General features: G+C 45.2%; 1 protein-coding gene across 1 annotated transcript in view; it reads left to right on the top strand.

The window, feature by feature from the left end:
• Nucleotides 1-1040: 1040 nt before the first annotated feature.
• LOC118556648 overlaps nucleotides 1041-13946 on the top strand; it is a 47418-nt gene continuing 34512 nt past the window's right edge. Inside the window, 3 exon segments of the mRNA XM_036124669.1 lie at nucleotides 1041-1069; nucleotides 1953-2626; nucleotides 12840-13939. Of these exon segments, the coding sequence (XP_035980562.1) occupies nucleotides 1041-1069; nucleotides 1953-2626; nucleotides 12840-13939 (1803 nt within the window).

Raw genomic sequence — 13946 nt, 5'->3', positions numbered from 1 at the left:
CCCCCTTCCCTGGATTCACCTGGTTCACCCGCAATATTCCGGTTCTTCCATCTGCTCCTCCCATCTGCCGTCTACTGTGGTGCGCTCCGGATCCCTCGCCAGCATTACATCTGTCAGCCCTCCAGTCACTGAGCCACCTGTTACCATCGATGAGTTACAGTCACAGAGTTCCCTCGTCATTACTCTCTCCAGATAAGGAACAAAGTTACGAGAGATCAAACCAGGGGAAAATTCCAGAAGCTGCGCCGCTTACCATTTAGTTAAGAAAATCTTTCTTTCGGTAGTCGTTCCAGCACTGACGTTCAGACCTCGCTCGAGCCACACGTTGTGTCTTTCCCCGTTGTCCGAGCCTTTAATAAACATCTTGAATTTATCCCTCTCTCCCGTCTGTATCTGCACGTGGGTTAAACACTTAAAAACCATGACAGAAGAACACTCTGGCCAACAAAGCCAAGCAGATACATTCGGTCGGCATTTAGCCGCCCAACAGGAACAATTACAGGCGCTGGGTTTAGCAGTTAACTTCACGCAGGAATAACTACAGCTTGTAGCCGCTCAGCTTAACTAGCTGACAGCAGCCCTTACTTCCGCGTCGAGTCAGCCTGTCACTCAGGATACTAGCGCTCAGCCCCCTGCTACTCTGATAGCTGAAGCCTCCAGTCAACCTCCGCTCTCCGAGAACTCGTCACCGAGTCCTGATAAATTCTCAGGAGATAGTGGAGATTGTGGGGGGTTTCCGTATAATGGGGGTTTCAGTATAATCTCTGTCACGATTTTGTCTTGGATGAACCCAGAACACAGCACACACACACACACACACACACACACACACACACACACACACACACACACACACACACACACACACACACACACACACACACAGCTGGTTTCCAGAGCTTATTGAAGCAGCAGGAAGTGGATGATGAAAGCCAGAGTCATTTACCAGACGGAGGTTGCAGGGGTACAGGAACTGGCAGACAGGACCAGACCGTAACAGACAGGAACAGGACCAGGACACAAGCAGAAACAGGACAGGCATGGTGTTCAGGAGACTGCAGACGAACCGGTAACCGTGGACGAACTGAGGGGAGTTTATATGGTGGAGTGAGCAGGTGGGATGAGTCCATGGTGATTGCAGCCTGACAGGTGTTCCTAATCAGGACTGCACTGGAGACGGAGCGAGAAATGTTCAGGATGCAGCCTCAGGCTGCATCATGACAATCTCATCTTTAATCGTTCCCCCTGAACTTTTTCCACCGACCAAGCCAAGATTTCATATGTGTTACGACTTTTAACCGGTAGAGCACTTAGATGGGCAGAGGCTCGTTTCCCAGATTGTCAGTCGTTCGGATGCACATTCCAGGAATTTATCACCGAATTTAAGACGGTCTTTTCAGCCAAATTGGATCCGGTACAGCAATCTCGCTCTCTACTTTCTTTAAAACAGCGTGGATGAAGCGTCTCTGATTTCTCAGTTGAATTTCGTACTTTTGCCGCAGCCGCCGGCTGGGAAGCCAAGCCTTTGAAGGCCGTCTTTTTTCAAGCTTTGGACAAGAACTTAAAAGATGTATTAGCTTGACTTTAAGAGCCAAGCACGTTTGAGGGTTTGGTCGCGTTAGCCATTTGGCTGGACTCCTGGTTACGTAGCAGGAACCGGGGCTGAACTGATAGACTTATACAGACTCTTGGTCTATCGGCACAGGGAACTGGTTCGCAACGGTTCTCTGAAAATCAGTGCCTTTACTGTGGTGGAGAAGGACATTTTGTAAAATCCTGCCCAGTGCTACCAAAAGACCGGGTCTGTCACCTGTAGTGGGTAAGATGGCGGACCATTGGAGAATTTCCTCCCCCAAATCTTTTTAAGATCCGGTCCCCCGGACAGTACCGGAGGATACTATTGACCTGACCCATGTTCCTGAACAATATCACGATCTTCGTCTGGTTTTTAGTAAAAGTTGGGCGTGCTCACTTCCTCCGCATCACCCCTATGATTGCGCCATAGATTTTCTACCAGGGGCTCCGCTACCCTCCAGCCGCCTCTACAACATCTCGAGGTCTGAACGTCAGGCGCTCGAGAAGTACATAGGTGAGTCCCTTTCAGCTGGATTAATTGGCCCTTCCTCCTCTACTTTAGGTGCGGGTTTCTTTTTTGTCGGAAAGAAAGATGGATCCCTCCGGCCTTGTATCGACTACCGAGGGCTAAATAAGATAACGGTTAAGAATAAATACCCGCTTCCTCTGTTGTCTTCTGCCCTAGAACCAGTCCAGAATGCCTTCATCTTTGCTAAGCTCGACTTGCGTAATGCTTATCATTTGGTTCGGGTTTGACAGGGAGACGAATGGAAGAGGGCTTTTAAGACCCCACTGGGTCACTTTGAATACCTGGTTATGCCTTTTGGCTTATGTAATTCTCCATCCGTCTTCCAAGCATTAGTTGATGATGTCCTACGGGATTTTTTGAACGTCTTTGTGTTCGTCTATTTAGACGATATTTTGATTTACTCTAGTGATCCAGATCAGCACCAACAACATGTTCGCTTCTTAGAAAACCGCTTGTTCGTCAAAGCAGAGAAATGCGAGTTCCATCAGAGCTCTGTTTCCTTTCTCAGCCTCATTTTAGAAGGTGGACGAGTTAGGTCCGATCCTGAAAAGATTAAAGCGGTAGTAGAATGGCCTACCCCAGACCCCAGGAAGAAACTCCAGAGATTTTTGGGTTTTGCTAATTTTTACAGATGCTTTATCAAAAACTACAGCCAGATCGCATCCCCTCTGCACGCTTTAACTTCCACTAAGATTCCGTTTGTCTGGAGTTCTGAGGCTGAAACCTCATTTTCTGAGCTTAAAACTAGATTTTCACAGGCCCCCATACTCATTCATCCCGATCCAGCCAAACAATTCACCCTTGAAATAGACTCATCTGATTCAGGTGTTGGTGCCGTATTATCTCAACAGTCTGAGTCCGATAACAAACTTCACCCTTGTGCCTTTTTTTCTCGCCGGCTGTCTCCAGCCGAGCGAAATTATGACGTTGGGGACCATGAACTGCTAGCCATTAAGTTGGCATTAGAGGAGTGGCGACACTGGTTAGAGGGATCCGAGCAGCCCATAATCATCTGGACAGACCACAAGAACCTCGCTTATGTGCAGTCAGCCTGACGTCTCAATCCTGTCAAGCCCGCTGGTCCCTGTTCTTCTCCAGATTTAATCTCACCATATCGTCCCGGCTCGAGAAACATCAAGCCTGAGGCCCTCTCTCGAAAATTCGCACCTCAGGAACAGAAAAGGGAGCCGGTGCCCATTCTTCCCCTCACATGCACTGTTGGAGCGTTACGTTGGGATTTAGAGGATCGGATTAATCAAGCTCTGCACCTTGATCCTGACCTGGGTACCGGTCCCGCGGAGTTAAAATATGTCCCCAAATCACTCTGTCCTGATGTTTTACGTTGGAGCCATGACTCAAAGTTCTCCGCCCATACCGGAATATATCGGACGCAGTCGCAAGTGTCCCGTTGCTTTTGGTGGCCGTCTTGGACTAAGGATGTGCGTGAATATGTTCGTACCTGTCCTGTGTGTGCTCAAAACAAACCTTCGAATCAGCCTCCTTCCGGTCTGCTCAATCCTCTCCCTATTCCCAAGTGCCCCTGGTCTCTCATTGCTCTGGACTTTGTTACCGGACTCCCTTCATTCCGTAGTCGTTCCAGCAGTGACGTTCAGACCTCTCTCGAGCCACACGTTGTGTCTTTCCCCGTTGTCCGAGCCTTTATTAAACATCTTAAATATATTCCTGTCTCCCATCTGTATCTGCATGTGGGCTAAACACTTAAAAACCATGACATTTATCAGCCAGTTCAGTTCAGTTTTCAGTCACCTGCCAGTTATCAGCCAATCCACCTAGAAGCCACTAGCCACTACCCAATTAGTTTGTTTTGTCACTTCCCTGTCACTAGTCTACAACCAGTCAGATCTGTTCACCTTTCAGCCACCAGTCACCATCCAATCAGTTTCGGTTTACTTGTCTGGCTTAATACTCTGTCCTGCATATTTGGTTCTTGACAAGGTAGGCTATAAAAGAATGTCCTAACCTGAAACATTTCATGAAAAGCTGTTCAATCCACCATCTGAAAGGCAAAAATGTATGACATAATGGAAAATCTACCATTATGACATGGTCATCTCACTGAAGTGACAGCCCAGGCAAGGAGAGCAGTCATGAGAAAAGCAGTCAACAGGCCTACTGTAACTTTCAAGGAGCTTTATAGATCTACAGCACAGGTGGGAAAAGCTGTCAGCAGGGATAGGGAAACTGGTCAGCTGCATGCAAATACATTTTAATCAAATCACAATGATAGTTGTTAAAATCCTCATGCTTGTCCAGTTAATGGTTAAAACCCCAACCAGTGTTAGCCTAATGGTGGCTTGGCAAAACATGCACATGAACTCTTAAATAAAAACAGTAACACTTAAAAAACCGAATTAAACAGCATATTTTTCAGCTGTTAATTGGAGAAATAAACATAAATTAACTAAAGGTAAAAAAAAATCCATATAATTTCCTTTCCAGTATCTTTATGTAGTATCATGGGCTGTGCTGCTCTCTCAGGTGGATCTGTCAGCACTGCATCAAGATGGAATAAAAAAGGAGAGGAAGAGAGAACAGTGGAGCCAAGAAAACATGTTGAGGAGCCGAAAAAACATGCATGCGGGTGATAAAGAGGTGGTATGCTTAAAGGTTGTGGCGATGGCTGGCTGTGGAGATAAGTGGACAGAGTTTGCAGCCACACAAACAGCAGCCATGAGAGGAGCACAGCTGAGAGACTCTCGGGGAAAGACGTAGGCTGCACTTAAGAGCCAATTACCCACCATGTACCCATCTCCTTCTCCTCCCTCTTCTTCCCACTATCTCTCCCTCTCTGCTATCCTACATGGCACTCATCTTCGTTTAATGGCCCACAGGGACTCTCACACATACACACACACACACACACACAGGCATGTTTACATGTATGCCGTGTGATTGTGCACGTAAACCTCTGCCTTGTGTGTGTTTCCAATCTTTTCATAATTTCCTTAACTCCTTACATTCATTCTTTACCTCCATCTGTACTTGACTGTACACACACACCAACACATAGACACACACTCATCTTATATTAATGCGTCTGAAGGGAATGCACTCAACAGCACAGTAGGGGGCTTCCTGGCAAGTCACGAAAGCTCTGAAAACATACACTCCAGCTCACGCTACCGCCACAACACACACATATTCATGGAATGTGCCGTTCAATGATAAGAGAAATCTAAATGAAAAGAAAAACAAAATCACACAAACTTATACTACAGGATTAATTAATGTTCAATGACTGGCGAGGTATGCAGAGGATGTACTCCTGTGCATCCATTGCATGATCAGGGTAGAAATTGCGTGATCAGGAGGCTGAAAGCGCTCCTACAAGGACAGGGAACTCTGCCAGAGGCCATCCTAACATAACAAAGTCTAGTGACCTTTTTGTCAAGCCTACTCAATCATGCAAAAATGATTTCTGTTGTGTTTCAAGTTTTAGTTAATTTTTCCAAATAGGAAAAAAAATCTTAAAACAAAACAAACAAACACAATATACAGGTCGGCATAGGAGTGAATGTAAAAAAAGGATCCTAATATGTTTAGTACTGTCACAAAAAGGTAAATAAAATACTTAATGAGTACTGTACCCTGCACCTCTTTGTTTAGTGGATTTTCTTTTCCACCTTGACCGCCTGTCATGACAGCCAAAACATTGATTAGGTTGTTCTCAGGGGCCTGAGTGTTAACCCCCCCCCCCCCCCCACACACACACACACACACATACACTATATCAATAATTGCAAGAAAACACAGGAGGAAAACAGCATGCCAAAATTAGAATTTTTAATTTTCAAACAACAGGGTGGGAGGAATGAGTTGAAGCAGGGATCTGTACTTACCAACACAACAGGATAACACAACTAAAGGTCAGGGGGAAATCAAACATTTTGGTATCTTAATCAGTTTATATTTTTGTTGTTGAAAGTTATTCTTGTTTAGTTATATACAGTTTTTTAGGGAAAAGATACAGAAATTATCCCAGTCATGATATTACAAAAATTTTAATCCATGACACACTTTTGAAGCTAGTTGAAAAGTGTTTAATTTAGTTTTTATGGACCAAATGGAATGAGACTACAAAACAAATTAGATTAGACATTTATACAACCTGCGATGGAAATTAAGTCACAGAATCTCTGTTTGCGCTTTTTTATGTAACAAAAAATCTACCACAAACCCCTGGCTGCCGTAAGGCAATATAGAAAAATGTATGGGAAAAAATGTGTGTGACCTAAAAACAGGAAAACAAAAACTTTACAAAATGTAAACTACAGCAAATCCAAAAAATCAGCACAGGGAGTAAGTTAAAAAAAAAAAACGTTTAGGCACACATGGAACAGTGAAACAGTGAGCCTCTGACTAAAATGTCTAATCGCTGGGAGGAGGTTTTAATGCAACATGGTTGCGTTAATGAAGAAAATTGCCAGCAAAATCACAGGGATCAAAGAAACAGTAACAAAGCAGAACCTAACCAGTCACTGGAGCGTGAATTCTCACATTCCCAGTGATGGTGAAATGATGAATCATGGAGCCTTGAAGGTTTATCCTCTAACTGGTTGGGCTATAGCTTCATTTGCTTTAGTTTATGTTCATTGACTACTTGATAGGACAATCAAGTAGTCAATGAACATAAACTAGAGTGAACAATTATGATGACAATATGCCATTTGTGTGTAAAGCTTTTAATTTAATTCCAATTAAATTATATAGATTATAAATGATATGGACATTAATATGATGTCTATTTCGAGATAGATGATGGCATGTCAAGAGGAAAGTTGACACAAAATTGGAGAAGGGTTGTGCCATGAATGCTGTTTCGTATTACATTATTTGTGATTTGCTTTATTAGAAGGAACATTTTACTTACTTTAGTTAAATATCTTGCCACATCATAGAGCCTCAAGTTGTTTTTTAATTTATTGTTTGCAGCCCTTATTTTTTTTGAATTGCATATGCTGTCTTAGGAGAAGCACAAACTCTGACATTGAACAAAATTTTGCACACTTAAGTATTCTGACCTAGACTGTTGAAAAATGCCTTCAAGTAACAATATGCTAAACAGAATCATATTTTGATTCCACAGATCACGCTCTTCAGATTCTCTAAGAGAAAATGTTTTTCTTTATGAAATCGTTTTATTCAAATGCATGTGAAGACATTTCAAAAATGCCCTTTCAAAGTAATAATAATTTGTCTGCTAGGGTTAAAACTCAGTCAACAGTGTGCAACCATGTCTTTCCTCTCGGCTAAGACTACTTTAATGCATGTGAGACCCTGTAGGAGGACTCTCACTCCATGTAATGATATTTTTATCTAGGTTTAAACACGGTTTTTAAAAGAATAGCAGAATTTATTGTTCCCTAATAGCTATGTGTATATGTGTCCTATAAACTGGGTGCGATTTGCTGGGGGGGATGGGGGGAATTTAATTGATGAGTTATTTCCACCTGTGGCCTCGTCACCTGTCAGTGTTTATTCCCTCGCTTCCAGTAATTTAGCTGATAAACGCAGCGACTAACCAGGGATCTCCTCATGATTCACTGTTATGTTTTATTTAAAACTGAAAGAGTAACGCTCTAGCTAAGCTAATTTAGCATGACGCGCTTTTTTTTGAAGAAGGATCGGAATGTAAAACGATGTCCCGGTTTGACTGGGTCTGATTCAGAAAAAGTAAAAAAATAGAATGATAAATATTATCACTGTAGAAGCGAGTCGCACCAGAAACGTGTGAAAAAGCCTTTTGTAGATCTATGGACTCATTTTATTCAACCCAAAAACACCTGCCAGACAGACAAGCTACAGCAGCCAAGATTACCTTAAACAATATTTAACTTAACACAGAAGTTTAATAACATTTTTCTAATGAAAAATGTTCATCTTTAAAAACAAGTTATGTTTTTTTTCTGATAAACTTTAAGCAATTTTACTAAACCTTTTAAAAATTTAACCTCCCATCCACGGATTTTCTATACCTCCTGTTCCGTACAGGTGTTACGTCATGCCGTATCTGATTGAAAAACGCAGCTTGATGTAACACATCAAGGTGGAGGAGCTGGTGACTCTCCAGCAGTCAATGAGCGAGAGGTGGGGACACAGAGTCCATCCTGGACAGGTCACTGAGCTAAAATATAACCGTTTTTATAAACTTCAAAAAAGTTAATGCCTTTTTATAAACTCATGAGTTGTGATAATTTATTGGTGACCAATAACGGGCAAAGCAGAGACTGATTATTATAATGTGTGATCTGTGTCAAATTAAAATGTATGATCTCATGATAGTGTTGGATATGTGTCCCTCTTTGTACATGGCTGTTGTTGGCCTTATATAATCATAGGATTGATTTATATTGAATGTTACAGTGGAGTTAATGTACAGGTGTGAAGAAGATGATGTAATGATGCAAGCAGCTGTCTTTTGAATTAGCTGCAGTTTATGGAGGGTTTTGAAATTGTAAAGTGGAAAGGTGAGTGGACAGTGGACCAGTTTGGCAAAAGTGTGAAGGAAGAACTTGCTTGATGCTGCAAATATGAAAGTTAACCAGGTGATGTTATGGATGTGGAAAGTGAAGGAGATTACGGAGAGGGCTGTCCTTGATGGTGCCAAGGCTCTGAAGCTGGAAGGTGGGACAGACACAGGAATTGTCAATGGAACTACCAGATTTAATTAAAGTGGACTTGTTACAATAAGCAAATGAGGTTACAAAGGCGGCATGACGTCCACGGCCCAGGAATATATGGGCTGGCTAGAAAATATTTTCAGTCAAATTGATTATTTTTGCTTTAACCCCTGAATATTATGGATTTTTCAAAATTTATATGAATACATGTCTTGTGTCCTTCACGTTTGTAAATGTATTTTTTGTTTATTTTTAAAGAGTATTATTGCATTTTCTGCTCAAAGATGTTAAAGTAAACTAATACCCACTCACGAGTCCCGACAGTAGATGGCGCAAGTTTAAAAACAATATTTTTTAAATTCATTGAATGTGAGCCTCCCCTTGGAATAGGTAAAGATAACTGCCCCCCCCAACCACAAACCTACCCCACACAGGTCCCTGCAGTAAATGCATCTTTCTTTTGTGTTCCTAGAATGCTGCGTTTCAAAAACAACTGGTAGCCCAACACTTGTTTTTATTGTATTTCTTTTAACAAAGTACATTCATAAAAAAGGCCTATTCATAAAATATCCATCCAAATATTTCCATCTTACATGCAACTTTTACTGAAACATCACGGACAGAGGGCTTAGTTTTAAAATTGAACTGTCATTAAAGCAAATTCATAAACAATTGTTTTCAACAGCAGACAAACTGAACTAAACAGGTGCCAATGTCAAACTGAACTCACGTCAACAGGAGACGTTAACTGAAATAATAATAAAAAAAGATAACCTGAATTTAACAAACGTCAACACTTTCCATATTCCAATTTACTTTTTAGGCTGATTATACACAATTTAAACCTATTGCTATTTTAACAACTGAGCATTTTATTAGTTGTTATCTCTTATCTGATGTATTTCTGATGTTTGGCACTTTGTTTTACCTTTTGTTAAACTTTTGCATCGCCTTCCAGAAGCTGGAAAGAAAAGAGACAAACATTTTTCACACCTCACTTAGTAACTCTAATATTTTAGTCTAAATATTTTAGCCTAAAGAGTTTAGGCTAAAATATTAAACTTTTTATTTGTTTTTCTTCAGTCCCACAGTGATGTTTAGTCATTTTTGCCAAAGGCTGCAGCATTTTGATTTAATCCATTTGAATTCAGTATTTGCAAGCCATACTCTGATTGAATGAAAAAAAAGCCTGTCTTTGATTGGCTGGTGGAGCGGACAGTTTTTGAAGTAAGAGTTGCATCAAGTCCCGACATGCAGCATTCACTCCTGGGGAACCGTAGAGCCACAGGGAGAGTCGTCTGCATTGTACATGGATTTGCTGCAATCCCTCATACTGAGCAAGCATGAAGCGACAGTGGGAAGAAAAACTCCCCATTAACGGGAAGGAAAACCTCCGGCAGAACCGGGCTCAGTATGAACGGTCATCTGCCTCGACCGACTGGGGTTACAGAAGACAGAGCAGAGACACAACAAGAGAGACAAAAAAGCACAGAAGCACACATTGACCCAGTAATCTGTTCTACATTAATGTACTACAAAGTTCAAGAACTTAACAAAAAAAGAAAAAAAGTTTTCATTTGCATCAACAAAATTAACTGACTGTTCAAAACCTTATGTTATCATCTAATACCCTGGTACAAACATAGGTTGGTTTACTTGAAAAGGATACATCCACATCACTGGTTGAAAGTCTTTGTAAGGTGTGTTTTGGTATTGATACACATGTTCATTTGCCAGCACGGTGCTGTAGCATGATGGAGTCTCAAGATGATCATAGGTAAAGATCTTAGGAGCTCTTCTTTCTCTTCTTGGGATGTCCCAAATTTGTGTTTCTGGGCTCTTTGTCTTTGAGTCCGGGGCTTCTGGGGTCTTCTCTTGCATTTCCTCCGCTGGTTGCAAATTTTCACAATTGCAGTCATCTACTGGCTGTGTTTCAGGTCCATTTGCGTTGGTCACCTCTCCATCAGCATCTTCATCATCCTCGTCCCCATTTGATGCTTCCTGGTTGGCTGTTGTTGGGAAAGTTTCATTGTCCGTATCTGATGTGGGTCCTTGATACTGTATCACTGGAGTGTAATCGTCTGCCCATTCATGCTCTTCCTCTTGATGGCTGTTTTCTCTGACTGTCTCTGTCTCTTTATTTTTCTTTGTTGTGACTTTCTGTTGAACATCAAAAGGCAAGAAATCACAAGGCATTAACAAGTTCCTATGGAGGATCCTTGATATTCCTCTCCCTTGTTCTGGTTTGACTTCATATACTGCAATGTCTTTTCCAATTTGACGCATGACAACATGGATCTGTTCCTCGCAATGATTGCAGAGTTTCCCAGGGCCTCCTCTTGGTGTAAGATTTCTGATTAGGACACGATCGCCAGGATACAAAACTGAACTGTTTACTTTTGCGTCATAATGTCTCTTACTCCTATCAGTTGATTTTTTTGCATTCGCTTGGACAAGTGCATAGGCTTCCTGCATTTCTGTTTTCCATCTCTCCATGTAAGCAAGATGGTCTTTGGTTTCCTGTGTTTGAGCTGAGTCCAAAAAACAGGTTGATAGGATCGTCCAAATAAAAGGTAAAATGGTGAGAATCTGGTTACCTCTGACTTTGTACATGTCATAGTTTGAGTTTCTGCCTTAGTTTTAATTTCTGTTTTTAGGTTATTGTTTTCTATTTTAGCTTGTGTCCTGTTTCAGTCTTGGTTTGAGTTCCATCCTAGGTTGGGTCTTGTAATTTATTTTGTGTTTCAGATTGGTTCTTGAACTGTTTTAGTTTAACCTGTTTTCACATGGTAGTTATTCAGTCAGTTCAGTTCCACCTCCAGCCACTTCCCTGATCAGCTCCACTTAGTCTGGTAATTAGTTTGATTCCTTTCACCTGCTCACTCCCCTACTTATGCCTGCCTCTGTTCCTTGCACTCTGCCCGATCATTGTGTTTGTGTTTCCTGCCTGGGGTAAGTCTGATCCTGTCTGCCTGTACCCAACCTGTTTCTGTTAGTTTTTACCTGGATTATTTGACCTGTTCTGCTCTTTTTGTTAATAGACCAGCCTGACTTCTGACCAGTTTATTTTAGGTTGTTGGCTGAGGACTGTTTAAGTTTTTTGGACATTGCCTCTTTGCTTTTTGGCTTGGTGTCCTCTTTTGGTTTTTTGCTTTGTTAATAAATCACCTTTTTATTACAACCTTTTGCTTGTCTGGCTGAATTCAGGGTCCTCTGTTTCTGATTCATGACAGAATGATCGGGCCCTAATCAGACCCTTCGCCAGACAAGCACTTTTTTTTTTTATATTTTTTGCTGGGGATATTTTTGTTTTTTCCCCCTTTAATTTTTGGACATGAGCCTGCCACAAGCCCGGAGTTTACTCTCCAGCAGATCCATGATGCTGGGAGCGTCACTGGAAGGTTCCAGGCTTGCTATCTGTCCTCCCGGTGTCGGTCCCAGACGGCACCTCGTTAGCAGCAGCACTTCCCTACAGCAGCCCCGCCGTCGAAAACACAGAGCGGCCGGTCTGGCTGTCACCTCGGGCACTGCTTCTGTCTCCTCTGCTCCTGCTGCCGCTTTCTGCCCGCCTTCCTGCCCGGAAGACCGGAGCTCTCTTTTTTCTGGAGCTGAGTCGCCTACAGCTCCTCCTTGTGTCACTCCAGATGCAGACTATAGGTCACTGGAGGACAAGATAAGGACTTTTGCTCCCATCATTAAGCAACTGAGGGAGACTTTAATTTACCATTATTCACCTGAATTAGAGGCTAAATTAAAGGAGCTAGAGGAGAATTACAGGTTAGCCCTCCAGGCATTCTACCATCACCCCTCATCACCCGCTGCTCCTAAAGCCACAATCAATAACTCTGTCCCTGTTTCTGGGAGACCAGCTGGGGCCTCAGTTTCTGTTCCTGGTTTTGTGGGTTGGGTTGCAGTAACTGACTCTGTCTCGGGGAGTCCGGCCGACGCCTCGGCTCCTGCACCTGCTGCTGAGGGGGGTCCGGCCGACGCCTCGGCTCCTGCACCTGCTGCCGAGGGGGGTCCGGCCGACGCCTCGGCTCCTGCACCTGCTGCCGAGGGGGGTCCGGCCGACGCCTCGGCTCCTGCACCTGCAGCTGTCTCCGAGGGTCCGGTCTCTCCCTCGGCCTCTGCCTCGGCCTCTGCCTCGGCCCCTGCACCTGCTGCCGAGGGGGGTCCGGCCTCTGGCTCGGTCCCTGCACCCGCTGCTGAGGAGGGTGCGGTGCACGCCAGCCCGGCGTCCAACGAGGGTGCGGCGCACGCCAGCCCGGCGTCCAACGAGGGTGCGGCGCACGCCAGCCCGGCGTCCAACGAGGGTGCGGCGCACGCCAGCCCGGCGTCCAACGAGGGTGCGGCGCACACCACGGCCCAAACCTGCTTGGGTCCTGCCGCTGCTCTGCTAGTCACTCAGAGCCCTCCCACTTTACTGGCATCAGAGGGTCCTGCCACGTCAGCCACCGAGGTCTTTATTGAGGGTGGTTTCCCCTGGTCTTCTGTCGCCGGAGGCCTGACTGGCGTTGCTGCTCCGGCTGCCGAGGGTCCAGCACTGGCCCCCACACCTCAGTCCTGCGAGGAGGCGGTCCTGGGGAACCCGCCTCCAGCCGGCGTTCCTCAGTCCTGCGAGGGGGCGGTCCAGGGGGACCCGCCTCCAGCAGGCGCTCCTCAGTCCTGCGAGGGGGCGGTCCAGGGGGACCCGCCTCCAGCCGGCGTTCCTCAGTCCTGCGAGGGGGCGGTCCAGGGGGACCCGCCTCCAGCCGGCGCTCCTCAGTCCTGCGAGGGGGCGGTCCAGGGGGACCCGCCTCCAGCCGGCGCTCCTCAGTCCTGCGAGGGGGCGGTCCAGGGGGACCCGCCTCCAGCCGGCGCTCCTCAGTCCTGCGAGGGGGCGGTCCAGGTGGACCCGCCTCCAGCCGGCGCTCCTCAGTCCTGCGAGGGGGCGGTCCAGGGGGACCCGCCTCCAGCCGGCGCTCCTCAGTCCTGCGAGGGGGCGGTCCAGGGGGACCCGCCTCCAGCCGGCGCTCCTCAGTCCTGCGAGGGGGCGGTCCAGGGGGACCCGCCTCCAGCCGGCGCTCCTCAGTCCTGCGAGGGGGCGGTCCAGGTGGACCCGCCTCCAGCCGGCGCTCCTCAGTCCTGCGAGGGGGCGGTCCAGGTGGACCCGCCTCCAGCCGGCGCTCCTCAGTCCTGCGAGGGGGCGGTCCAGGTGGACC

The sequence above is a fragment of the Fundulus heteroclitus genome, chromosome 20 (assembly GCF_011125445.2).
Source record: "Fundulus heteroclitus isolate FHET01 chromosome 20, MU-UCD_Fhet_4.1, whole genome shotgun sequence".
In the NCBI taxonomy this organism is placed as follows: domain Eukaryota; kingdom Metazoa; phylum Chordata; class Actinopteri; order Cyprinodontiformes; family Fundulidae; genus Fundulus; species Fundulus heteroclitus.
This window is presented reverse-complemented; position numbering and strand designations above follow the sequence as displayed.